Below are 26,688 nucleotides of genomic sequence, written 5' to 3'. Positions count from 1 at the left end.
TAGCGATGAGCGGTGTGCTGGCGGCTGCCTTTTAAACATGGTGGCCAGCGTGATGCAACGGCAGCGTGATGGCGGGAGAGCGAATGAGAGCCCACCCACCATGTTTCCCGGGAATGCATAAATAATGAGGCGGGTTTGGGACCATACGGCGTGAAAACCCGCCATCACGGCCGGCGGGTAAAACATTGTATTGCCCACCCCCTACCACACTTCGTGCAAATCTGGGAAAATTCCACCCTATAGCACTTTCATAATGACACACCATCTTATGTAAGAACGTTGATTAGACGTTGTAAAATTTCAAATGAAAATGTGTGTTTTTCTTTAGTGACGGTGTTTTTCACTTGAATGTCTAACCAAACTATTGAGGTGTATCTTAGTGTTACACACTTAGGAGCAATATCCCAACAAAAGTCACCATGCCCTGTCAAAATTAGTTGTTAACACGTCACTAACTTACACTTAACTACACCTCAGCAATCAGTAAGAATGATTGGAGTCAGCAGTGGTCAGGGAGATATTTACAGAGGCACAGGGACAGCTGTCATGCTTTTCCCAGCCTCACAAAATTATTTAAATTAGTTAAAAAGAGCACTCGCCTTCCAACAGTTTAGAAGTGGTCTTTAGTTCTCGCTGGTTTAATCACTTTATGTACGGTTTCAGTGCATGCTGATGGTATCAAGTGCTTGTGGTTTAAAATTGCACCAGGGTCCTAATCTGCTTCCCACAGATTCTAGTTGGAGTCCTGGATGCTGATTTCCCAGGCATCAGCGGAAATACAGCAGTTAGTCCCTTGCTTTAATTCTGGTCTCACAATACATCATTACCACCAAAATACTGTCCGGGAGAAAGACAAAAACCAGCCCTAAGCTCTGTCTCCTGCCCCATTTTGAATTTAGCAAAAGGTTACAACACTATCTCTGGACTTACTCCACTGCTTTTCCAAACCCACTGATGGGTTTACACAAAGCAACCCTCAAGATGCTTGAAATTATGGCTGCCACAAAAAGTTGCTAAGTGCTCCATCCGTAGACATTCCCTTCTCTTTGCAAAGTAACTGCAGGGCTCCTATCTATAGTAAAGATTTGTGTATTCTGTGCCAACACTGCTCAATAAGCATTTATCAGAAGAATTTCCATCAACTGCTCAAATCATTTTCATTAGTCCCTTGCTTGCCACTTTGCAACATTCTCATGTCATCTCTTTCTGAAATTCTTCCTTGTTTTGGTGAACCTTCACTTTTAAACAAAATTGTTAATCTCATCAATCTTGGGATTTAAATAGTACCAATGAACACTGATAATACTGGCATTTTAGCATCTACATTAATGCCTGAATTAGAAAAAATTTCTGGGCCATCAGTTTCAACAAAAGTATCAACTGGGCATTTTTTATATTGTAAGAAAAATTCTGATTTAGTTTGATGTGTTCTTATTTGAAATATCGAAGAGTTGCTGTTAGACATATTAATCTTTAAGAGAATATTTCCACATACTGCATCTGCACCATATTAAAGTTTAACCATTAAGAGACTTTTGGCATCAATTGGGATTGATAGTGTCCGTTGTTTGGCCACCAAGAGTGCTGTTTGGGGATCAAATGGCATTCGCGGCTTGCACATTATGCTGGGTGCCATATTGGTGAGGGCGTTAATGTACACAATGCGTGGTCGCTGGAAGTATGCAGAGCAAGCGGATCATGATGTCAATCAGCGTGCAACACTGATTTGATGCTGACGATGTCATTTCACAGCTAAACACTCCAGCTAACACTCTCTCTTAACCTCGCATAGCTCAACACATATTAAACAGCTGGAAGGACCCTTCTCTGCCTTCCCAGTGCTATTTATAGGATTTATCAACTAGTTACAAGTGATGTGGCATGCAAACTATTGCATAAGGAAGGTCACTGATGCTTGCTATTCATTAAGAACTAAATATATTTCATTCTATCTTGACAGAGAGAAGCAAGCAGAACGAGTGATGATGGATATCTTAGGAATTTAAGAGATGCAATAAATTCAGACACTATAGTTTGTTAGGGTTACATTTCAAACAAAATACAGCACCGCCTCTTATCCTTACAGCCCCTATATCTAGTACTTAATGCTAATTGGAGAATCATGAACTGGTAGACTTGCAGTTACTAGCATTCCCACTCAAATAGTAGCAAGTTCCAATGTTAGGATAGCCTGCTACTTGAATCCCGACTGGTGCAATAAGTCTGTATTTGATTCTGCAGAATTAAATAAAATGGTTGCATCGGTTTAAAGTGACATTTTACTCTTTTTATGTCCTGTCTCTTCATCTACCTTTCATGTTCAGTGCATTGCTTTTCTCTTCCGTGTTTTTCTTTCTCACTTGCACCTCAGGCATAGGTCATGTCAATCAACCAAATAGAGAAAATGCCAGAGCAGTGTTGTGAGGGTGGAGATCTGACATTGCAACTGTGCTCCTGGTTGCTGAAAAGAGAAAAATCTACCCCATTCTTTTTATGTGTTAGAAGTGACTAAGAATTTCCAAAATAAGTAACAAGATTACCTTTTATACTGAGTGCAATGAGAATACAATGTCAGATTATCATGCTAAACCTGCCAACCAATGCAGGGGAGATGGTAGCATACCGGTAATGTCACTGGGCTGGTAATCCAGAGCCCAGGTTAATGCGTTGGGGACATAGCTTCAAATCTTACCATGGCAGCTGGTGGAGTTTAAATTCAATTAACAACTCCAGAACATAAAACTGGTCTCAGGAATAGTGACCATCAATTGTTGTGAGAACCCATCTGGTTCACTGATGTCCTTCAGGGAAGGAAATCTGCCATCCTTACCTGGTAACTACATGTGACTCCAGGCCCACAGCAATGTGGCTGACTCTCAACTGTCCTCTGAAATGGCTGAGCAAGCCACTCAGTTCAAGGACAATTAGGGATGGCAATGATGCTCACATCCCATCAAAGGTGTACACAAGATTAAATTTTGTGAGGCTCTGTTCCTGATGTGAAGTCTTCCTTAAAGGCAGCATATGCTACAGAATCAGCCCTTCAGAATTATAGATTTAAATATGACTCCTGATGCAGTCCATTGAAGTCCCATGCCAGGAGAACAGCCTTGCAAATTGACTGTAAGATACCAGATGACTGGCATTTAACTTGAGCCCAGCTGTGAGAGATAATTATCAATTCAAGCCTGAATTCATGGTTGAGGTTGCAAGGCAGCTTTCGCATACAGCAAAAGTTTACATGATAGTTATTGTGGGAAATTAATCACAGTTCTGCAATTGAAGGCAATTATTGTGAAGTTGGGAACTGAAGCATGCTGTTGGGTTAAAGAAATGAGAGTTTTATTCTTAAATCACAGAGCACTTAATGATGGTAGATCTTTTGGATCCTGCTGGGGAAAGTGAATTGCTGAATCACATCTCTGGAGTAAACTTAATAATATAACCTCCATGGCTATCTGCTCCCACTGCCTTCACAGCATGTGGTCAGAGGGCCTTCTGTCCCCTGCAGTTACAGGACATCTGTCCTACTTTCCACCTTCTCCACCAGGATCTCCAGTGCAGCATTCAGAAACCTTGGAGCCAACTTTCTCCCATGTTATGCCATTATTCAGTGCTTCACAGGTCAGATTCATTTCCTGTATTTTCTCACCTTTAAGAAGTGCAGGCTAGCTTTAACTGGTGCTTGCCATTCCCAATATTGATCCCCTGCTGAAAAGTCCAACCAATCAAAAGTGTGGTTAGCACTGATTGGACATGGAAGGCATTTAAACCGCAGGTAGCAAGAAGTTGGCATGTTTTTTGCAACACAGTCAATGGGCATGCATCCTGCTCCATGTGCACTGTTTCGGGGGCTAATGCATTACCCATCGGACAAGGTAAACTCTGCTGGCCACAAGTAACACGAAAAAAAAATTCAAAAATATAACCATTCTGTAACAATTACTTCAGCATATGATTAGAGAAACAAATTCAATAATTCTTAAAGTACTTTACATGCAGTATTTCAATAAACGAGTACACTTTATATTGTATGGTGAATCATACCCTTGTTACATTGAACTGGATGATTCCTCTGGGGTCATCATTCTCTTCAATTGTTATTTCTGCCAATTCCATTCCCAAGCGTTTTAAACTGGGTTGTCCTCCAATAAGTGTAGAATCAACCAGTTTTACACTGGTAATGTTAACTAGAAAGCTTTCATGTAATTCAGGAATGTTATCCTTTCAAATGAAGAAAATCATTTTTAATAAGATCCAACTAACAGTGCATTTATTAAACATGTTAACAGTAGTGTTGCTTTGCTGTGCTACTGTAACAGAACAGTAACTAAGCTGACTTGAATCAGAAACAGTGGTTTCCGTTTCACAGCATCATAGACATGACATCATGGGAAGCCATTCAACCCATCACACCTGTGCCAGTGCTAGCTCATTAATTTAGACTATTCACTCCATTCCCAATTCTCTACTCTACCCCTAGTCCCCACATTCTTCCTTTTCACATATTTATCAAATTGTCCATTAAAGTAATGTTATATTCTGTCTTAATAGCTACTAATGGAAACATCACAAGTTCTAATAGTCTTCTTATAAAAATTCTGCCAATATCCTCCTTTGGTGGTAGTCCTAAGGCTATATGGCCAATTGTATCTACTTCAACTGGTGACAATGACACTGACAGCGAATTAGATGGTGGGTTTGGGTCATGTTCGATATGTTCTACCACTTTTATTTAGCTGTTTTCAGACACAAATAAACCCATTTTGCTGAAGCGCAGGGGCATAATTTAAATGGTAGTGTCACATCTCAATGACAACACTGAGTGATGCACACCATTTTAACGATGGGCCCGATGATAACCTGCATTGTCTCCAGCAAAAGCTAACAGCAAGAAGAATCCAGGCTGAGGAATGCCTTTTTTTAAAAATAATTTTTCTTTAAAGAAGGCTATTTGTGCAGGAGCACATTGTTTTGTCCTGGGCTTCTCCCCACCATCGCAACATGACCAATCGATCGTGGACTGTGTAGTATAAGGATGTTCAGGATAGTAAGGGTTAAAGTGGGACTGGGGAAACAGTACCACCCACATTGTGATGTAGACAGTCACATGATAGTAGACAATATATGTAGAGAGAGTCTGTTAGAAACCAGCATGAGAATAGCACCAAGTCAGGTCTATACCTCACACACACACACATATATATATATATATATATATATATATTTCTATATACAATTACGTGTTATGTGAGGAATTCACTGTGCAGATGAAATGCCAAACCTGATTTAATGCAGAGTCAAAGGACCTAGCCAGATCGTAAGAGGGTGAGCAAAATTCAGAAAAATCTGAACTCAGCTTTTAAAATCGCGCAGTAATCAGGCAGCACTAGCATTCTGACTGTTTTAAAGAGTGCAGCTGAAAGAATGCTGCAGCCTGGTCCAGAGTCAGCACCATAAGATGTGGCGGCCGAGGACAAAACAAAAAAAAAATTAAAACAGAAGGCAGAGCGAAAGATTGCCTTCAAATTGACTTCCCAAGCTAAGAGAAGCAAAACTGGCCAAAACGATTAGTTTAAAAGATTTCCTAAAGGATCGCTATGTTTTAAAAATGGTTTCATAATCACAACAGAGGCCTGCCAAAACCCGACAAGTATGGGAAAAAATTTTTAAAAAACAATTACTACAGTGTCATTTTGAGGGAAAATAATTGAAACAGAAGGCAGAGCAAATAAATCACCTTCAATTTGATTCTCCAAGCTTAGAAACGATAACAGCTGGCCACTACAATTTGGTTTCTGCAGAATCACTGAAGTTTAACAAGGCTCCGTGTTGCAACGGAAGCTCGCCAAAACCCAACAAGCACGAGAAGAGGAAAAAATGGTTACTGCATCGTCATTTTGAAGAAAAAAATTAAAGCTACACTCCCCTGTGCTGAAAAACAGCCATTGCAAGAAAATCAACCCGACCAGATCAATTTAGGCTGATGCAAGGGCCACATCAGGCACAAAAGGGGTGTCATGGAGAAGAAAAAAATTTAAGTTATCGGAGTGGTATCACAAGAACGATCCCAGGAATGAAAGGCTTAACATATGAGGAACATTTGAGGACTCTGGGTCTATACTCGATGGAGTTTAGAAGGATGAGGGGAGATCTGATTGAAACTTACAGAATACTGAAAGGCCTGGATAGAGTGGACATGGGGAAGATGTTTCCATTAGTAGGAGAGACTAGGACCCGAGGGCAGAGCCTCAGAGTAAAGGGAAGACCTTTTAGAACTGAGATGAGGAGAAACTTCTTTAACCAGAGAGTGGTGAATCTATGGAATTCATTGCCACAGAAGGCTGTGGAGGCCAGGTCATTGAGTGTATTTAAGACTGAGATAGATAGGTTCTTGATTGATAAGGGGATCAAAGGTTACGGGGAGTAGGTGGGAGAATGGGGTTGAGAAACTTATCAGCCATGATTGAATGGCGGAGCAGACTCGATGGGCCAAATGGCCTAATTTCTGCTCCTATGTCTTATGGTCTTATATCAGGGTTAAGTTAGATATCAGAGGAAGCACAAGTTAATATGCTTTTGTACTTATTTGGTGAAACTGCAGAGATATAAAAAGCCTTCCACAAGTATTTTAATCTTCAAGTTGTGGTAAGTGCAGACCTTAAAAAAGGTATAGAACACCTCTAATAAAGCACCAAAATGGCAAGGAGACCCAAGGGAAAGGGAGGCAATACCCAAACAAATCACAAGATGGTGGTAAAACATGTCAGCTTTAAATGACGTGCACAAGCCAAAAAATTTAGTTCAGAGGAAAGAGGAGGCTGAGAAGCAGCCAGAAGGCTTAAACATAGAACTTCTTGAAAATGCCAAATCAAAGAGTGAGTTTGAAGAACTCAGCCACAAAAGCAGGCAGAAAATGTGCTTAAAGAAGTTACTACCTTGAAAGACTCTTTTAAGAATCAAAAGGTGCCTTTGGAAAAACATGGGAGTTAAAAAAGATGTTGAATACTACTTCAGAAAAAAAGCTGTGTTGGAACTATCAGTAGCAACAAAGCAATGCACTGATGCACAGTGAGATGGCAAAAGCTGAACAAGAAAACAAACCACTGGAAGAACAGCTAATAATCCTGTAAGATCAAATGCAAACGGAGTACATAACCCTTCAGCAGCACAAATAAATGAAGACTGCCTTGAACAGCAGAATTAAGGAACAGCAGAACAAAGTCAATGAGACTCTGTTGATTTACAAGAAAACTCAAGAAGAAATAATTGAGCTTTGCAAAGAAAAAGGAAACCTGTCAAATGAGCTTCACACGATACAAGGTCAGTTTGTTCCTCTGGAAAATTATATAGAGAAGCAAACGAATTTAATGTCACTTTAAAAGAACTGAAGAACCAGTTTGCAGAGAAGAGTCAGCAATGTTCTATTTTCCAGGAAGAAGCCAAGAGGCACAAAAAAGAGACTGAAGTGCTGGAGAACCAGCTGAATGAAAAAGAGGGGGAATTGAAAGGAAAAGCCATAGAGCTTACCAAGCTGTGAGCAGATAATGAAGCCACGAGTAGCATGATTACAGAACTGAAACAAGTTAAGACTTCACCAGAGACAGACCTGGCTAACAGTGAAACCAAAATGAAGGACAAGGACAAAGTTCTGTTGCAGGCGGAGAAAGAAAAGACAGAAATAAGATTGGGAAATGTAAACCTGAAGCTAAAGATCAAGGAACTACAAGGAAAAGCACTGGATGCCTCAAACTTACAGAGAACCATTGAGTTGTTGAAATGTGAAATGGGGGAAATGAAAATCAAGAACCTACAATGTGAAAGAAAAGTTGAGCTGTTGCAAGAGAAAGTAGAAATTCTCACAAAGGAGCATGAGCAGTCTCAGAAACAACTAGCAGAAGTAAAATTACAAAATGCGAGCTTGAAGAATAGCACAGAGGAATTAGCAAAAGGAAAACTCAAAAATGATGAGCTTCAAGTTAACACAAGCAGCATGAAATCAACGCTGGAACAGGAAAAGGGATGGCAGGTGAATCAGAACAGTTGCATGAATGCAGAAGTAGTAGCAAAAACTGATGAAATGTTGGAACTTATCGTGAAAAGAGCAATGAAAATTCTTGAACTTCGATCCAATCTGAAGAACATGAAAGATGAGGTGCGCGGTATGGAAAAGCAAATCCAGACTTTCAAAGCAGATGAGGAAAATTCTAAGAAACAGATCGATGATCTAAAGAGCGAATTGAAAAAATCTGAGGAGGAGTCAGTGACCATGGAAGAAAGTTTCCAAAAGGAGCTGAATGTCCAGCTGAAGTTGTTAAGCTTGAAAAAGGGTTCACAGATGACTCCTGAAACAAAGACAACTGAACTCACCAGAGTAGTTGCTGAGCTGAATGAAAAAATAAATCGGCTTGAGAAAGAACTGGGAAGTAAGAGAGTAATAAAATATTTGGGTGAAGTTGTGAAACAAGTGTAAATGAAGGTTCCAATTTTGAAATGTCAACTCCCAAGAAGAACATGGCAGGCCCCGCAGAAAAAGAAAACCCAAGTTCACTTGATGAATGAACGGAGCAAACATTCCCTCCTGATGGAATGGGATAAGCCCATGGTATCCCATCAAAGATGACAGATTGTCGATAAAGAGCACAAGAAATGAACCAGATGTTGAAACCAGAGTACTTAAAACACCAAGTACTATAATTTCAACTCCAAACCAACAAAATCAGCCCAGAGCAACTGAGACTACCACTCCTCCGAATGGGAAGAGTTGTAAAGCCTCCAAACCATCTGAATCTGTAAAGTCAGAGACTTGGGGGAAGAGAAGTGGTAGCATAGAAATATTATTGTAAATTTATTTGGGTAAATACTTGGGAGGGGTACAGTATAAGGGTGTTCGGGATAGTAAGGGTTAATGTGGGACTGGGGAAATGGTACCACCCACATTATGATCTAGAGAGTCACATGATAGTAGATTGTGTGTACAGAGAGTCTGGTAGAAGCTAGCACGAGGATAACACCGAGTCAGGGCTATACCTTGTGTGTGTATATATATATATATATATATATATATACACAGTTATGTGTTGCTAATATATACTTAATGTTCAACCGCACAAGCCTTGTGAGACCCAGTAACAATCTTTATAACAGACTACCTAATTGCCTCTCTCCCAACCCCCATCTAACTTGCTGAAAATCACTGATCTGGGTCTTGGCAGCCCACTAATTTTGACTCCTGCCTGCCAATGTTGACATCATCCTATCAGCTTCAGGCAGAGTCAGGGTACTTCAAAATCTCCCAGGCCTCATTCTATGGGTGGCCAACTCTCTTTGGCATCCATACCTCGATTCCCATCTTGAGTTAAAAATTAGCCTGTATTTTCTCTTATTACCAGACAACAAGAAAAATATAATCCAATGTTGGTTAATAAACTGATTAGAATCATTGGTAAGCATGCAACATTTCTGTTATATTTCTTAAAGCAGGGCTAACCACTATTACTTTATCATGAGTATTATATACAAAGAACCAATTGCAATTATTTCTGAACAAGACTATGATAATCACCATCAACTTTTATAAACTTACAGGTAATATTGTAAATCTAATCAAAGCCTCTGTGGCATTCTCCTTTATAATTGCTGTGCCCTGGCTTGCAATGTAGTCCCGGTTTGCAGTTGCTTGATTAATAGGTAGGAACAAAGGATCTGTTTTTGAACTATATTGGACAGCAACATCACCCACAAATCCTTGTTCACGAATAATTGTTAAAGTGATATTAATCGCATCAACTGTAAAAACACAAAACAACATTTTAAAATAATCCTAATAATTGTGTGGTTGTCGGGATATTTTAACATCACTTATTGGGTATATTTTGACTTTGTACTATAGTATGTTCAATGAATATAAAAATCAGGAGAGATGTAAAACTGGTTGCCTGTTTGCTATCGTGCATCTTACACTGTCTTACACCTAACCCATTGAATTATAATACAAATGTTATTACACAAAATTTAAGGTATTATTCTATGAAATAATATTTCACTTATGTAGTACTTCTTCACGTCAAAATATTTGAAAGAAGTTTAAATAATTTTATTTCCCTCAAAGTGCAGTAACTGTTGTTTTGCAATGCTACAGCCAATTGCAATAGCAACATCTCATAAATAATGATAAGAAAATGAACGGCTAATATAATCACATTTAATGCATTAACAATGAGAGATTATCAGGAACTAATAGACACCAGATTCTCTAAACAGCCATGCTTATTAATTTTTGAAAATATTCCCCTCAAATTGTTAACAAATATAAACTTTTCTTTTGCTTTTAAATAGCTAATGTTGGTACCAGTTTAATTATAAATAATCAAAGTACTGAGTATTCAAGGGTTACCAAAACAACTAAGTGATTATTCAAAGACTCAAAACAACACTTACATTCAGGCTCCTGCAGAGAGACGTGGAGTGAGTTTATGTGCCACCCAACCACACCATAGGGAGAGTCATTTGGGAGGATAGTTAAGATAGCATTTCTTTTGTTGAAGTCAATAGTTGCTCCTTTCGCTTGGTCTTGTACACCCATTGTGGTGACTTTCACAAGTGTTACAGTTACAATCTCAGCTACTTCTGGAATGTTGTCAGCCAGTACGGTAAGCGAAACTGTAGTGAGTGCTTGACCCTCTGTAAATGTGAACTGTAATGTTGGAGTAATAGTTAATTAAACAAAGAGTAAAACTTTGAAGGTGAATTACGAAACACTTCAATGCCAGCCAAATGGATTGAATAATGCCATCTCACTGCAGCTATCCGATCTGTTCCCTTTCACAAATTATTTGATTATCTATCAGACCAGTATTTCTATAGAACCATAGTTGTTAAAGTAGATGGAAAAATCTAGTGAAAGTACTTTCTGTTCATTTCTGTTTTGACGAAATATATTAAGTATTATTCTTGCAGCTGTTATCAGGGAAAGTGCCTATGAAGTTGCTGGATTATTGTAAAAAGCCAACTGGTTTCACTAATGTCCTTTAGTGAAGGAAACCTGCTTTATGTGCAGGGAGATGGGTTTTCATCAAGGTTGAAGTTTTGAAGAAAATTCAAATCCATCTGAGATTTGGTGTATTATAACAGAGAGGTCAGGGGGAATGGAAAGGCCCTCATTACGTAATAGGTCCTATGTTTTACCCCCAGCCAAGATCCTGCATCTACCCTGTCGAGCCCTGTAAGAGAGTTTTGTATGTCGCAATGAGATCACTTCTCATTCTTCTAAACTCCAGAGAATAAAGGCCCTGTCTAGTTAATCTTTTCTCATAGGACAATCTCTCCATCTCAGGAATTAGTTTGGTGGAACGTTGTCGTACTCCCTCTATATCTTTCCTTAGGTAAGGAGACCAAAACTGCTCACAATACTCCAGGTGCAATCTCACCAAAACTCCATATAATTGCAGTAAGACATCTTCACTTCTATATTTAAATCCTCTTGTAATAAAGGCCAACATACCATGTGCCTGCTTAATTGCTTGCTGTACCTACATGTTAGCTTTCAGTGGCTCATGAACAAGGGCACCCAAGTCCCTCTGAAGTTCAACACCTCCCAGTCTCTCACCATTTAAGAAATACTCTGTATTTCCAGTTTTCCTACCAAAACTAGATATTCTCCACATTGTATTCCAACTGTCAAATTTTTGCCCACTCACGTAGCCTCTCCAAATCCCCTTGAGGTGTCTTTGCATCCTCCTCACAACTCGCACTGCTACCTAGTTCTATGTCATCTGCAAACTTGGAAATATTAGATTTTATCCCCACATCCAAATCATTGATATAGATTGTGAATAGCTGGGGCCCAAGCACTGATCATTACAGTACCCCACTAGTCACAGCCTGCCAACCTGAAAATGACCCATTTATTCCTACTCTGTTTTCCGTTCATTAACCAGTTCTCAATCCATGCCAGTATATTCCCCCAAATCCCATTTATTTATCAACATGGCAATCAAACTGTTAAGGTTCATTCCCCATGATTAACCAGAATTAATTACAATATCTTGGACTCTGAACAGTTGATATAAGTAAATGAGGCACCTTATTTTGCAAACGTTCATGTGGTGAAGGAACAGGTTGCAGTAGTTGTAGCGGCAATGATCCACAGGCTAGTTGCCCAGAATGCATACTGGGATGACATATAGTCCAGAGGAATCTAATGAATTGTGGGATGTGAAAATTGTAGGACATGCACAAAAAGCTACTGACAAGTTTAAATATTGGTTCAATGTTCAGGATGATGGCCAAGCAGTGAGGTCCATCGACAGGCAAAGTGGTGTAAAAGAGTAGAAAGTAAGAAAGTGTAGTGCAAGTAGTGACAGCAAATCCAGAAGTGCTCTTGTGTCAGAAAATGATCACAAGCTAAGATCCTCCAATACTGCAAAAGGGAAACCTCAAAATAGTAGTGCCAACAGACATAAACATGGAAGTACAGGCTGTAGCCTGAATAGATTAGCCAATAAAATAAAGACCACAGAACAGTCTTGGGACAGAACTAGAAGCAAAAGTCATGACCGTAAAGTTTTGATGGCCATTAATGGGAGAGGGAAATCAAAGGGAATTAAGATAGCTGGAGAGAGCTTGGAGTTTATTCTGAGTTACCAGCTAATGGTCAACAAGAAGTCCTTGCAGATGAGATGTATAAGGCTAAAATGAGGCTAGCTGCTAGATGTTTTGAAGAGCAACTGGGTGGTACAGATGTTAAAGTGGACACAGTTGGAAAAGTAATGTTAAAAATCATTTTAGTTCTTTTGGCCACATATTCATTTAAGTGTAGATCAGCCAACATTAAAAACTGTTCTGTACGCTGATACTTTTCAGAGGGAAGTGTTCCTGAAAACACCCAAAAAGACAACAGATGAAGAAGGCAAATTATGGAAAGCTAACAGATACGTCTATGGTCTGAATGATGCCTCCAGGGTATGGTATTTTTCAGTGTGATCTGTTTTGCTAAAATAGGACGTGTTCAGCTAAAAGCAGATCCAGCAATATTTTATTGGTACCATAAAGGAAAACTTTCACTTCGCTTCATGATGCATGTTGAGGATTTCTTATGGGGTGATACTGCAAAATTTGACAAATGTGTATTATTAAGATTAGAGTAGATTTTAATATTTGGAGTCAGGCTTGAGAGGCTTTTGGTTTAGATGTTGATTAAAGTAGGTTTGGAATAACTTAAAATCAACAATTTTCTTCAGAGTGTTACTCTAATCCCAGTTAATCATACTAGGTCATCAAAGAAAGATGATGTCATGCCTAAAAAGCAGAGCAATTATGAAACTTGATTGATAAAAGCAATTTTCCTGCACTATCTCCAAATCCCGCGATGTCTTTACTATCGAGAAATCTATGAATCTCTGTCTTGAACATACTCAGTAACTAAGCCTCCACAACCCTCTGGCTTAACTGCCCATCCTTCGGTGATGCAAAGGACATGAAGCTAGTGATTTTTAGTGATGTTTCACAGGCTAATCTTCATGATTGGCATTCTAGCGTAGTTAGTTTTATAATATTTATGATGACAATGAATGGGAAATGTCTTCTTACTTGGGAAGCTATGAAAATAAAAAGGGTTGTCAAAAGTGCATTGGGCTACCAAACACTGGCACTTGTGGAGGCAGTAGATATGGGATTCCTTTTGTAAATATCTTAAGTGAGATTCTATACAATGGGCACACTGAAGATAGTACATACATTGAATGGTACATAGACAATTGCTCCTTGTGGGATAATGTGCAATCAACAAAACGTTTGAGTGACAAAAGGTTATAGTAAGACCTGGCTGGCTTGAAACAAGTACCAGATAGAAAGGAATCTCAAAAATTAAATCAATTGGTTCCTTTTCTATCCTCCACTACATGGCTTTCTGGAGTATAACATAAGTGAGGCACTAAAGAAATTTTAAAAATACTATACTTTCACAGCTCCAGACTGTTTCCTGGGACCAATTCCCCGCCCTTCCCTTAAGGGATAGCACACTGAACTGGGGACTGGAACGCCATATCTCACTTGGTGCTCAAACATCCAATATTATAACAGAACCCAATTTAGCCAGGGAAACAAGAACTGCTGGTATAAGGAGCTCCCATTTAACCAGAGAAAGCATTGTCTGGTTGTAAATGGAACTGCTTTGATATGGTATAGGAGAGAGAGTCCAGTGATCAATACTGAAACTATTGCTATTTCTAGCGTACAGAAATGATTTAGAACAGGCAAATAAACACAGATGATACCAACTTTTGAGGGGGCAGGGGCCTGTCAAAAAATTAATTCCAAGCAACAGGAAACAAACAAACCTAACATGAAGATGTTGGGAAAGTAGTCACGACTGGAAGATGGCAATTAATTTGGACAAGTACAAAAGATGAGATTAAGAAGAGGAAATAAATAGTGGTAATTTAAACCAATTAACTATAGACATTAGGACACACCCTGGAGAGGGATTGTGTTTGGTAGGTAACTCACTGGAAACAGTAATAAGTATTGTGTCGATAGTTTTCGGAGAAATCACCAGTTCTTGGGAATAACAGCCAGAGAGGTACAGCAGAAATTCCAGAAGGTAACAGAGTCTTTGGAGTACACTACCATAACCATACTTGGTGTCCTGTGTACAAATCTGGCAGCTGTACTACAGTAAGGATATCCAGGTATTGGGCAACTAAACTGACACTTGATTTAAGGTATCTGGACTATGAAGCGAGATGATGAACCTGAGATTGTTTACTCTGAAGAGAAGGTTCGGCATAGGTATTATGCAGCTGTTCAAGATGCTCAAGAGCGTCTCCTTAAACCGGGCCTTGATAGTATTACCATCGAGACTACCACCAATTCTAGAACTGGAAAACACAGGCTCAAGCTTAGAAGAGGGAAACTAGCAGGACAGTTTATATTAAACAACTTTATGCAGACAGTGGTGAACGTGGGAATGGACTACTGAGATAACCAGTGGAGGCAAAATGTGGTATCAGCCAACGCACTGTAGAATATTTTCTGGTTCTGTACTTACCTAAAGCAAACAACGATTGTAGAAATGACTTAAAGGGGAATTCAAAGTGATGAGTTTTAGCTCAGTGATTTTTGGAGTATAAAGTAAAATGAAGGAAAATGTATCCTTGGGTAACAAAACAAAAATATAAATCCCTAGATTTCAACCCAGCTCATGCACAAGATTTTGACCACATGGGAACAAATCAACTGATAAAAAAAAAGTGAAATATCCTTACTACTCCAGAAGTTGGAAAGATATCATTGATGTTTCCACTGACTGTCCATTCTACAGCCACAAGTCTGTGTGTCCCTTGCAGCCGTTCAATACTCAAAGTGACCATACTGTTCTGTCCCAATTCTTCTACTTGCTTGGACAAAGAATTCTGCAAACGGGAGAAAAACATACTCTCAACTTCTAATGTTGCTCAGCTATAAAGTTCACAATCTTGTATTAACTATTCTGTGGCCCACTGGCAGTTTAATCATAAACCTTTTTATAAGAAAATCCATTTATTTTTACACTTCTATAGCAGATGAAATGTTGATCAATATTCTCAGCAATAATGAAAGTTTCCTCAGTCACAAATACTACTAGGATGTTGCATTCCCATCACTTTAATTCTAGACTTGAACAAATAGCCTTTTCATGTTAATACCACAACTCTGGAATTTCAGACATGTAAAATGCCTCTGAACTTAAAGCACACTTGTTGAAAAATCAATATGAAAATGAATGCTTGCATTTACCTGTACAAAACCAATTATCCCATGTGCATCATCATTTGATTGGATGACTATAGTTACTTGATCATTAGAACCAATCTCAGCTCCTCCTTTTGCGTTTGTGAGCCTCACTGCAAAAATCTCATCTTCCTCTGGTATACCATCATCAAGAATATTTATTGCTATCACAGCATCTTTATCCCCAGGTTCAAATATGAGCTCACCAGACCTATCAATTTAATAGGTGACAGTATATTGACATTAATACTATGAGAACAGTAACAGCTTACAGAATTTTAAAATACAATTCAGTTGCACTTTTTAAGTCAATCCAAAGTTGTTTGTTTCCTGTGAATTTGATTTGTACCGTACATATTTCTCTAATCTTACTCCGCAACACATAATTTTTCACCTAATCTAACAACAAATAAAGAAACAACTTTCAATTATATAGCAGTTTTCAGGTGCTCAAGATGTCACCTCACAGGCAAAGACATACTTTTGAAGTGCAATCATCATTACATAGGCAGCATAGCAACTGATTTAGATTTGTCAAGATCCCAAAGAAGAAATGTAATAGTTAATACCAGTTAATCCATTCTGGTGATGTTGGTTATGGGATAAATGTTGAGCAGTATATCGGGAAGATTTCCTGCTCTTCAAATAGTGCCATGTGGTTATTTACATACAGCTGAACAGACAGGTAGGGCTTGAATTGAAAATCTCCTCTGAAAGACAGCACGTCTAACAATGCAGCATACCCTCACTAGTGCATTGAAATGTCAGCCTACATTATTTGCTTAAGTCTTGGAGTGAACTCACAATCGTCTGACTCAAAGGCAAGAATGCCAAGCTGACATTAGACAAACTATATTAATATTTTACAGGTTGTTCAAGCTAAAGGGCTAAAGCAATAACTGGTTTGTCAAGCTATGACATTTGTATTGGAAAAGGGAAATGAGAACTTAACCTATTGGGGGCAATTTTCAACTGTATATTGGGCAGACATTGGATGGCGATACCCACCAAATAGTTCTAGCAAGAGATCTGAAATTGTGAGCACTCAATGGGAGCCCACAGGTGGTTCACTACTGGTTGGGGCTGCAGAAATCCGATGGATTGTCTGTGGAGCCGAGTGAGACGACAGGCACCAAAAGGCGGGGAGGCACCCCAGGAGGATCACTAAGTGGTGGACAGTGAACTTGAATTTCCTCCAGGTGCCATAAAAATCACTGGTCAAAAATGTTTTCTTGGCAGTCCCATTCAGGACCGCTGGTTAGATTGTTCAACGTCTGATACCAATAGACAGAATGTGCAAAACATCAGTACCACTTACTTACGGTCTTATCGTCTGTATAGGGTCCCAGTTTATATATTTTCATGAGACTGTTTCAGGTGGGAGCATAAAAAACTCACTTCAAAGGCCACCTAATAATTTGCATTGTGCAGGACTCAGCAGCCATTTGGCAGATGATTGCATTTCAATTTATGACTGCCAGTCGCCACATTTTTCATCAACAGGACTGGCAGCAGTTAATTTTTTTTCATTCGTTTATGGGATGTGGGCGTCGCTGGCTTGGCCAGCATTTATTGCCCATCCCTAATTGCCCTTGTTCAGAGGGTAGTTAAAAATCAACCACATTGCTGTGGATCTGGAGTCACATGTAGGCCAGACCAGGTAAGGATGGCAGATTTCCTTCCCTAAAGGACATTAGTGAACCAGGTGGGTTTTTACGACAATCAATAATGGTTTCATGGTCACCATCAGGCTTTTAATTCCAGATTTTTTAAAAAATGAATTCAAATTTCACTATCTGCTGTGGTGGGATTCGAACCCAAGTCCCCAGAGCATTACCCTGGGTAATATTTCCCCTATCATTTCTAGGCAAAGGGATGCTGATGAAGAATACTGGATTCTAACTATAGTTTTACATTGAATTTTGGCCTGACCGGCCCTTACTGAGGAGTGTTGCTAGATTTTGACCTTGGCAGCCAGACAAACTACTTTTAAACAAGAGTGTTCACTCTCTCATGAGAGAAAGTTTGAAGTAAGAGGTTACAGTATGCCCTCTTCACCCTTAAATAAAAATGTTATTCAGGTTATTGTGTACAACTTTCAACCTCAGTCAGGATGGATAAATGGCTGAAATTGGTGATTTGGGTGGGGTTAATAACAGGCCACTGATCTAATATTGCCAGTATTTCTGCCCCATCAAAGTTGAAAGTTACAACCTTCTGTATCATCATGAAAAGAAATAATTTGCATTTATATAGTGCCTTTCACAATGTCTCAAAGTACTTTAGACTCAATTGAAAGTGTAGTCACGTGGCAGCCAATTTGCAGACAAGGTTCAATAAACAAATAAACAACCAGCTGTTTTAGTGATGTTGGTTAAGAACTAAATATTCATCCAGTTACTGGAGAGAACTCCCCTACTCTTCTTTGAATAGTGCAGTAGGTCTTTTACACGCACCTGAGAAGGCAAATTTGGCCTCAGTTTAATGTCACATCCATAAGCACCCAATTTAGGTCGGGAAGAAAGGAGTTACGAATGAGTGGGACTTAATACAGAATAGGATACATACATTTGATGAGCTAAAGTTTATGAGGATTGGAGGATGGGAGGCAGCTAGGAGAGCATTACAATAGTTCAGTCTGCGATGACAAAGACACTGATGAAGGTTTCAGCAGTGGATGGAATGAGGCAGCATGGAGATGGGCGATGCCACAAAGGTGGAAGTAGGCCGTCTTTATGAAGAAGAGAATGCAGGGTCAGAACACAGTTCAGGGTTGAATAGGACAGCAATGTTGCAAACAGTCTGGTTTAGTTTGACAAAGTCACTGGAGCGGGAGACGGAATCGGTGGCAAGAGAGTTTGTGTCAGTAGCCAAATATGATAACTTCAGTCTTACCAATCCTTTGTTGCAGGAATCGGCAGCCTATTGAAGATTGGGAGCGGAATCATCCCAAATTTGCAATAAGTGTGGTAGTGGGCAGGTAAATCGATATTTTACGCACCAGCTGCGATGGCGGGTTTTCACGCCGTATCATCCCAAACCTGCCATATTACTTATTCATTCCTGGGAAACACACCATTTCCAGGGCAGGCGAACTCTCATTCACTGGTCAAGCCATCACCTTGTCACTTCATCATGCTGGGTGCTATATTTAAAGTTCAGCCGCATGCACACATCTCAGTGGTTCCAGCCCATGACTACTGCAGGGAAGGCGTCCACGAAAGGCAAAAAGACTGCAGCCCCCAGGTTTAATGACACGTCACTGGAATGCCATTTGGACATTGTGGAGGCCCGTCTTGATGTCCTCTACCCCCGCTCTGGCTGCAGGACAGGCAGCGGCATCACCAATCCACATGGTAGGCAGTGGCAGCAGTAGTTAGCGCCAATGCCCTGCAAAAGAGGACAGCTACCCAGTGCCACTAAGGATAAATGGTCTCATCCGTTTCACCAGGGTAACTCCCTCTTCTCATCATTCTCAACTCACATTCTCACAAACCCATCGCACATCCAGAGGGATCTCATAACTCAAAGAATAACACCACTAACTCTCACACACACCCTCACATCTCCATCAGGCTCATATCCATTGGAGCTCACATCCTCATTCCTGTCCATGACGCCACTCACGACACAAACATTCCATGCGGTGCCATGTGTCCTGCTCACACTCTCTCCATGTGTTCCCATGCAGGAGAAGCCTGCTCACATCAGCAGGGAGAGGTCCCAGGTTCATTGTGGGGGGGTGGAGTAGCCCACATTGGGCGCCTCACTCACTTTGAGGAGCATGCCACCGTGCTGACTGGTGAGGATGTGGACCCTGCCCGTGGCGACAGAGAGATTGGAGGTGAATGCCCACCTGAGGATCCTGCACCATATCATCCCTCCTTCATCCCAACTGTGAGTGCTCTCTCTTCTGCTTTTGACTCTGCACTAATTATAACTAATGGGGCTAAAGGCCAATACATCCAATGGCATTGCCATCATTGAATCCCCCACTATCAACATCCCGGTGGTTACCATTGACCAGAACTGAACTGGACCAGCCATATAAATACTGTGGCTACAAGAGCAGGTCATGGGCTAGGAATGCTGTGACGAGAAACTCACCTCCTGACTCCCCAAAGCCTTTTCACCATCTACAAGGCACAAGTCAGGAGTGTGATGAAATACTCCCCACTTGCCTGGATGAGTGCTCCCACATCACTCAAGAAGCTTGACACTGTCCAGAAAAAAGCAGCCCACTTGATTTGCACCCCATGCACAAACATTCTCTCCCTCCACCACCGACACACAGTAGCAGCAGTGTGTACCATCTACAAGATGCACTGAAGGAATTCACCAAGGCTCCTCAGACAGCACCTTCCAAACCCACGACCACTACCATCTAAAAGGACAAGAGCAGCAGATAGATGGGAACACCACCACCTGGAAGCTCCCCTCCAAGTCACTCACCATCCTGACTTGGGAATATATCGCCATTCCTTCACTGGGTCAAAATCCTGGAATTCCCTTCCTAACAGCACAGTGGGTGCACCTACACCACGTGGACTGCAGCGGTTCAAAAAGGCCTCTCAACAGCACCTTCTGAAGGGAAAATAGGGATGGGCAATAAATGCTGGCCCAGCCAGCGACGCCACATACTGTGAATGAATTTTTTAAAAAGTCCCCTGGGCCTGATGGGTTGCATCCTAGGATATTAAAGGAAGTAGCTACAGAGATAGTGGATGCACTGGTAGTAATCTCCCAAGAATCCTTAGATTCTTGAAAAGTCCCAGAGGATTGGAAAACTGCCAATGTAACACCCTTATTCAAAAAGGGAGGGAGACAAAAAAAAAACAGGTAACTATAGACCAGTTAGCTTAACATCTGTCATTGGAAAAATATTAGAGTCGACTGTAAAGGATGTAATAGCAGAGCATTTAGAAATGCATAATATAATCAAGCAGAGTCAGCATGGCTTCATGAAGGGGAAATCATGCCTGACAAATCTATTAAAATTCTTTGAGGAGGTAACAAGCAGGGTAGATAAAGGGGAACCAGTAGATATAATATATTTGGATTTCCAAAAGGCATTCGATAGGGTAGCATACATAAGTTTACTTACTAAGGTAAGAGCCCATACTGTTGGGGATAGTATATTAGCATGGATAGAGGACTAGCTAAATAATAGAAGACAGAGAGATGGGGTAGGGGGGGCATTTTCAGGATGGCAACCTGTAACTAGTGGAGTGCCACAGGGATCAATGTTGGGGCCACAATTATTTACAATATGTATTAATGACTTGGATGAGGGAGGTGAACGTACTATTGCCAAGTTTGCGGATGACACAAAAATAGGTGGGAAGGCAAGTGGTGAGGATGACACAAGGAGTCTACAGAGGGATATAAACAGGTTAAGTGAGTGGCAAAAACTTGGCAGATGTAATATAATGTGGGAAAATGTGTGGTTATGCACTTTGGCAGGAAGAATATTATTTAAATGGCGAAAGACTGCAGGAAGCTGAAGCACAGAGGGATTTGGGAGTCCTTGTGCATGAATCACAAAAAGCTAACATACAAGTTCAGCAGGTAGTAAGGAAGGCAAATGGAATGTTGGCCTTTATTTCAAAGGGAATGGATTATAAAAATAGGGCAGTTTTGCTAAAACTATACAAGGCACTAGTTAGACCACACCTAGAATACTGTGAACAATTTTTGTCCCCTTATCTAAGGAAAGATATACTGGCATTGGAGGCAGTCCAAAGAAGGTTCAATAGGTTGATCCCGGGTATGGAGGGATTTTCTTATGAGGAGAGGTTGAGTAGATTAAGCCTGTACTCAATGGAATTTAGAAAAATGAGAGGCGATCTTATTGAAACATGTAAGATTCTTAGGGGTCTTGACAGGGTGGATGCTGAGAGGTTGTTTCCCTTTCTGGGAGAGTTTAGGACCAGAGGGCATAACCTCAGAGTAAGAGGTCGCCCATTTAAGACAGAGATGAAGAGGAATTTCTTCTCTCAGAGGGTAGTGAATCTGTGGAATTCTTTAACGCAGAGGGTTGTAGAGACTGGGTCATTAAGTATATTCAAGGCTGAGATAGGGAGATTTTTAAGCAGTACGAGAATCAAAGGTTATGGGGAAAAGGCAGGTAAGTAGAGTTGAGGATTGTCAGATCAGCCATGATCTCTTGAAAGGCAGAGCAGACTCGATGGGTTGAAAGGCCTACTTCTGCTCCTACATCTTATGGTCTTATGGTCTACGTTGGTTCACAGGGAGCTCTGCCAAGGGACTGACACCCTCAGCCAGCCAGTCCCTCAGCTCCATCCACGTCCTCACCTGAAGCCAAGAGGATACCTCCTCCAGTGAAGAGGTGGAAATAAGCAGCCTGGAAGACCTGTCACAGCGCTTATCCACATCCTCCAGCAGCGCAGAAACACACAAGATCTAGAGCAGGCTTGGGTTTAGAATCTAGTGGTCATTGCATGGACAAGTGTCCGCAGCAGGAGGAGACAGGTTCAGCCAAGCTCCCCGACACTTAGAGACCTGCTGGGAAGGAGGCATCTGTGAGGTCTAAGTCAGATGATGAACCTCTGGATTCAGCCTTCTAACTCATCCTGGCAAGTCAGCAGAAGGTGGGGGAACATCACGTAAAGCTTTCGAAAGCCCTCAACAGAATGGCATGCAAGTCGGAGGAGTGTGTCTGCCGACGCTCTGATGCAGTGGTGCCCACATGTGCAAGCATGGAGGTCTTCATGGGGAGGCTGGAATGCATCTTGGAGACCCTGGTCCAGCAGAATGCAGAGATGCGTGCAGACCTGCACTCCATCATGGTACCCATGGGTGAGTTCCTGCATTGGCAATGCGAGAGGGAAACAGGGCACCTTGATGTCCCTTGGGGTGCTCCTTCCCCTCAAGGAGTCAGGCTGGGTCCCTCGGCACCTGAGGGAGGAGTAGCGACACTGGACACCGCTGGGTCATCCACTGAGGAATCTCAGAAGCTGTCCTCTCCCTTCCAGTCCCCTTTGCCTGGGACCCCCTCAATCTCATCCTCTGTCACCGGAGAGGGAGCAGCCGGCTCACGAGTGAATCTGGAGGGAGAAGTGTGTGTGCAAGCACTCTCCCCCGCACACGAATCCTTCATGTTTCACACTCATCTCAATATCCTGAGCATTTTGAATGCTGCCTGTTGGGGTTCGCTTTCAGTTGTCCATCTGAGCTGACCAGCATCTCCGCCCACCCAATGATCACATTCCCATGCAGCACCTGATCTCACCCACCACGACTCTCATTTCACTTTCAAATAGCAGGCATGGTCTGGTTTTACTGCATTGTGCGCTCCCCTGTATTTTCCCCTCCCCGAGTCACCTATTTCCTTTCCCCATCACAGTTGATCCCCCCACTCCCCCTGCCGGCATCACCTTCCACTTCCCCTCCGTTACCTACCAGGCATAACCCTTTCCTTCAGGGATGTCCAGATGAACGTGCTCGTTCCCTTCCTTCCCGAAAATCCCACCCCCATCCACATTCACCTCCCCGACCTCTTCCTTCCTGTCCGCAAGGTCCGTGTCTGCCTCTGAGTCCCCACCAACCAACACCCTCGCCGTTCCTTCTATCGCTACTTTCGAACCCTCACCCTCCCACCCTAGCACTTCACTCTGCCCTCGGTCATTCTCACCCTTCCTCCATACCACGCCCACCCTCAGTTCGCTCCCCAAGAGGCAGGCATGGACCTATCTGATTCCTCCCATGCTTGCACACATCCCCCCCACACCCCTTCCCCCACAAGAATCCCTTACCCCACACCCCCAAGCCAGATGTTCCAACCCCAACCCCCCCGGACTCCCCGCTGCTTAGTCTCTCCCCCTTCCTGACTCCTTCTTCTACCCTTACCTCTTCCTCCAGCCTCACTTCTTCCTCCAGCCTTACTCCTATCCCCTTCTTGACTCTTTCCTCCACTTTTACTTCTTTGTCCACCCTTACTTCCTCCCCTCTCCGCATTCCTTCCTCCCCCTGGGCTCCCTCCCCTCTCCACATCCCTTCCTCCCCCTGGACACCCTCTCCTCTCCGCACTCCTTCCTTCACACCTTCCATCCTCCTTACACCTACCTCCTCAATTGCTGTCTTCTCCCACGATACTCCCTCCTCCCCCCGTTCTGCCCCCCCACCATGACGCTTTTGCTCCCCCCTCCCAACCTCAACCACCACCCCCAAAAGCCCGCATCTTTGCAGAAGTTATGGGGCAATATTTCCCTGTGAGTTTTGTAGGCACAGACCATTCCACCCTGCTCCCTTGAGGAAACCTTGGAAATCAAAGAGCAATGTGGGAGGTGTGGAGATCTGGCATGATGTGTGTTGCCCCAACCTTTTGTGCTTTTGTGCTCAGGAGTAAATATTCCCTGAGCCCTGATAAGGCTGCAGTCAGCCCACCAACACGCATTTCATCATACCAAGGCTGTTCCTCTCAGCTGTCTGAGAAAAAAATGCATTTATTTCAAATAAAACAATTAAAGAAGCAGAAACAAATCAGAAATTCTTACCCTGGAATAAAATCTGATTGGTTAGATACAGAAACTAACTCATAGACCCAGGAATCCAAATCACCTGCTGTAGCAATGAGAGTTTTAGTTCCATTAAGTGAAGGAGCAGTGACAGAAAGCATATGATTTGCTGGCGGGAGATCCAGCACCAATTTAAACTGACTAGTTGCTGAATTCCATGTGTAGAGGCTTGACTGGTTTTCACCAGTCAGCAGGAGATGAACTGAAAAAAAGCAAAAATTAGCATCTACATTATACATTTAACTGATAGGAAATAAAAACACTTCTTTCGAATAAAGTATGACCATTAACTTAAAATACAGCAAAACATTATGGTCCGAATGGTCACCTTCTGCACTGTAAAATTCTATGATTCTATGAAAATTCTGTGAAGTCATTCATTGTGCACCACTGGAGGCCAGCCCCCATTTCCATTATGGTTAATGGATTATCTGTGATTGAGAGCCCTTCAATTTTCTTTCAACAAGTACCTTGAATAAAGTTCAAAAACAGCTAAACAGCTCTGTTGCATTCTAAACTGAAAGTTTCCCATTTAAAAAAGAATCTGAACAGTCCAATTTTGGTCTTCTGACTCAAAACTCCAAACCCTACTGTTGGTATTGTGTTAGTATTTTGATAATTGAGAATGTGGGGATGGGATGGAGAGTAATTGAGGTTCTACTGTAAGCGATTGTTAACAGTCATGTAATGAAAACATTAGGTGGTATTTAATATATACCCCAACTGATTAAGTTTTATCTTGACCAGATTACAACCAGCAGTATGCATGTTCGAAATTGTTCAGTTATGTTTATGAATCTGATAACCGATTACCATTCAGTAAATATTATTAGGCTCACACCTATCTTACAGAACTAATTGTGAAAGAGTTGGTAATAAGGATTTTCTGATCGACCAGATCTCCGCCTACCTCACAAAACACACGAACTTGGAATGCAGAGGCAGAGATTAGAAATGCCTAATTGAAATATACTGGACTTTCACTGAAATAATAGTTTGGGGGCAATGATATCACACACACTATTTCCTGACATTCTTGAAATCATGCTCATGTGAAATTGATACTCAGAGTTACTGAGTAATGTTAATTAAATAAAAAGTCATTGGAAGGACACCATAATGCTAAGTAACAGCTTTTCAGTTATTTCTGAACTTCTTTTTTAGGCTCTCATAAGACTTTCTGCAAATTGATCAATTTTCTTTTGCTCTAGTACTATTATTGCCACCAGTGGGAATCCCCTGATCTAAGGTGTTTGGAAGAAGAGAAAGAGGGATATCAGGCTTCACTATGGGTTTCCCAGGGATCGTTACTAGAACCACTGCTTTTCTTGATTTATATAATGACCTAGAGTCAACTGTGAGGGCACAATTTCAAAATTTACAGATTATGCAAAACTTGGAAGTATTGTGAACTGTGAGGAGGACAATGATAGATTTCAAGAAGACATAGGCTGATAGAATGGGCAGACACATAGCAGATGAAATTTAATGCAGAGAAGTACGAAGTGATACGTTTTGGTAAGAAGAATGAGGAAAGGCAATTTAAAATAAAAGGTGCAATTCTAAAGCAGGTCCAAGAAGCGAAAGACCTGGAAAGGCTGTATGTGTGCAAATCATTGAAGGTGACAGGACAGGTTATGAAAACAGTTAAAAAGGCATACAGGATCCTACCTAGGCTTTATAAATAGAGGAACAGAGTACAAAATCAAGGACATTATGGTGAATCTTTATAAAACACTGGTTTAGCTTCAGCTGGAAGACTGCGTCCTATTCTGGGCACCACATTTTAGGAAGGATGTGAAGGCTGTAAACATGGTTCAGAAAGGATTTATAGGAATGGTTCCAGAGATGAGGGACTTCAGTTACGTGGATAGAATGGAGAAACTGTGGCTGTTCTCCTTTCCAGAAGGGAAAGTTGAAAGAAGATTTGCTAGTTTCTCTATATCCACTCTGTCATCATTGGAGAGTGAAAAACGAGAGGACATCAACATAAGCTGAACGACAAACGAGCCAAAAGCAGCAAGAGGAAAAATGCTTTTATGCAGTGGGTAGTTAGGATCGGAAATACACTACCTGAGAGTGTGATGGAGACAGATACAGTCATGACTTTCAAAAGGGAATTGGATTAGCACCTGAAGAAAATGCAGGACTATAGGGAAAGGGCTGGGCAGTAGGACTCTCTTGCAGAGGGTCAGCATGGACACGATGGGTCGAAAAGCCTCCTTCTGTGCTGTTACCATTTTATGATTCTTTAAGAGGTGCTCTGTGATCATCTGCTGGAAATCACGCACCTACATCTGCAGAAAGGGTAAACGTACCCTGGTTCAACAATTAGTTCTTGTGGAGGCTTCTCTTCACAAGGGAAGCTCAATGTCATCAT

General features: G+C 41.4%; 1 protein-coding gene across 1 annotated transcript in view; it reads right to left on the bottom strand.

The window, feature by feature from the left end:
• The window catches only part of adgrv1 (adhesion G protein-coupled receptor V1), a 735,500-nt gene that overhangs the window by 413,058 nt on the left and 295,754 nt on the right, over positions 1-26,688 (bottom strand). Inside the window, exons 48-53 of the mRNA XM_078557559.1 lie at positions 24,288-24,510; positions 15,778-15,982; positions 15,267-15,413; positions 10,441-10,696; positions 9,587-9,789; positions 4,048-4,224 (exon numbers count right to left, since the gene is read on the bottom strand). Coding sequence (XP_078413685.1) covers positions 4,048-4,224; positions 9,587-9,789; positions 10,441-10,696; positions 15,267-15,413; positions 15,778-15,982; positions 24,288-24,510 — 1,211 coding nt within the window. The remainder of the gene's footprint in view (positions 1-4,047; positions 4,225-9,586; positions 9,790-10,440; positions 10,697-15,266; positions 15,414-15,777; positions 15,983-24,287; positions 24,511-26,688) is intronic.

The sequence above is a fragment of the Cetorhinus maximus genome, chromosome 2 (genome assembly GCF_964194155.1).
Source record: "Cetorhinus maximus chromosome 2, sCetMax3.hap1.1, whole genome shotgun sequence".
Taxonomy (NCBI): Eukaryota; Metazoa; Chordata; class Chondrichthyes; order Lamniformes; family Cetorhinidae; genus Cetorhinus; species Cetorhinus maximus.
The sequence above is the reverse complement of the archived record's forward strand: the minus strand, read 5'-3'. Positions and strand labels throughout refer to the sequence as shown.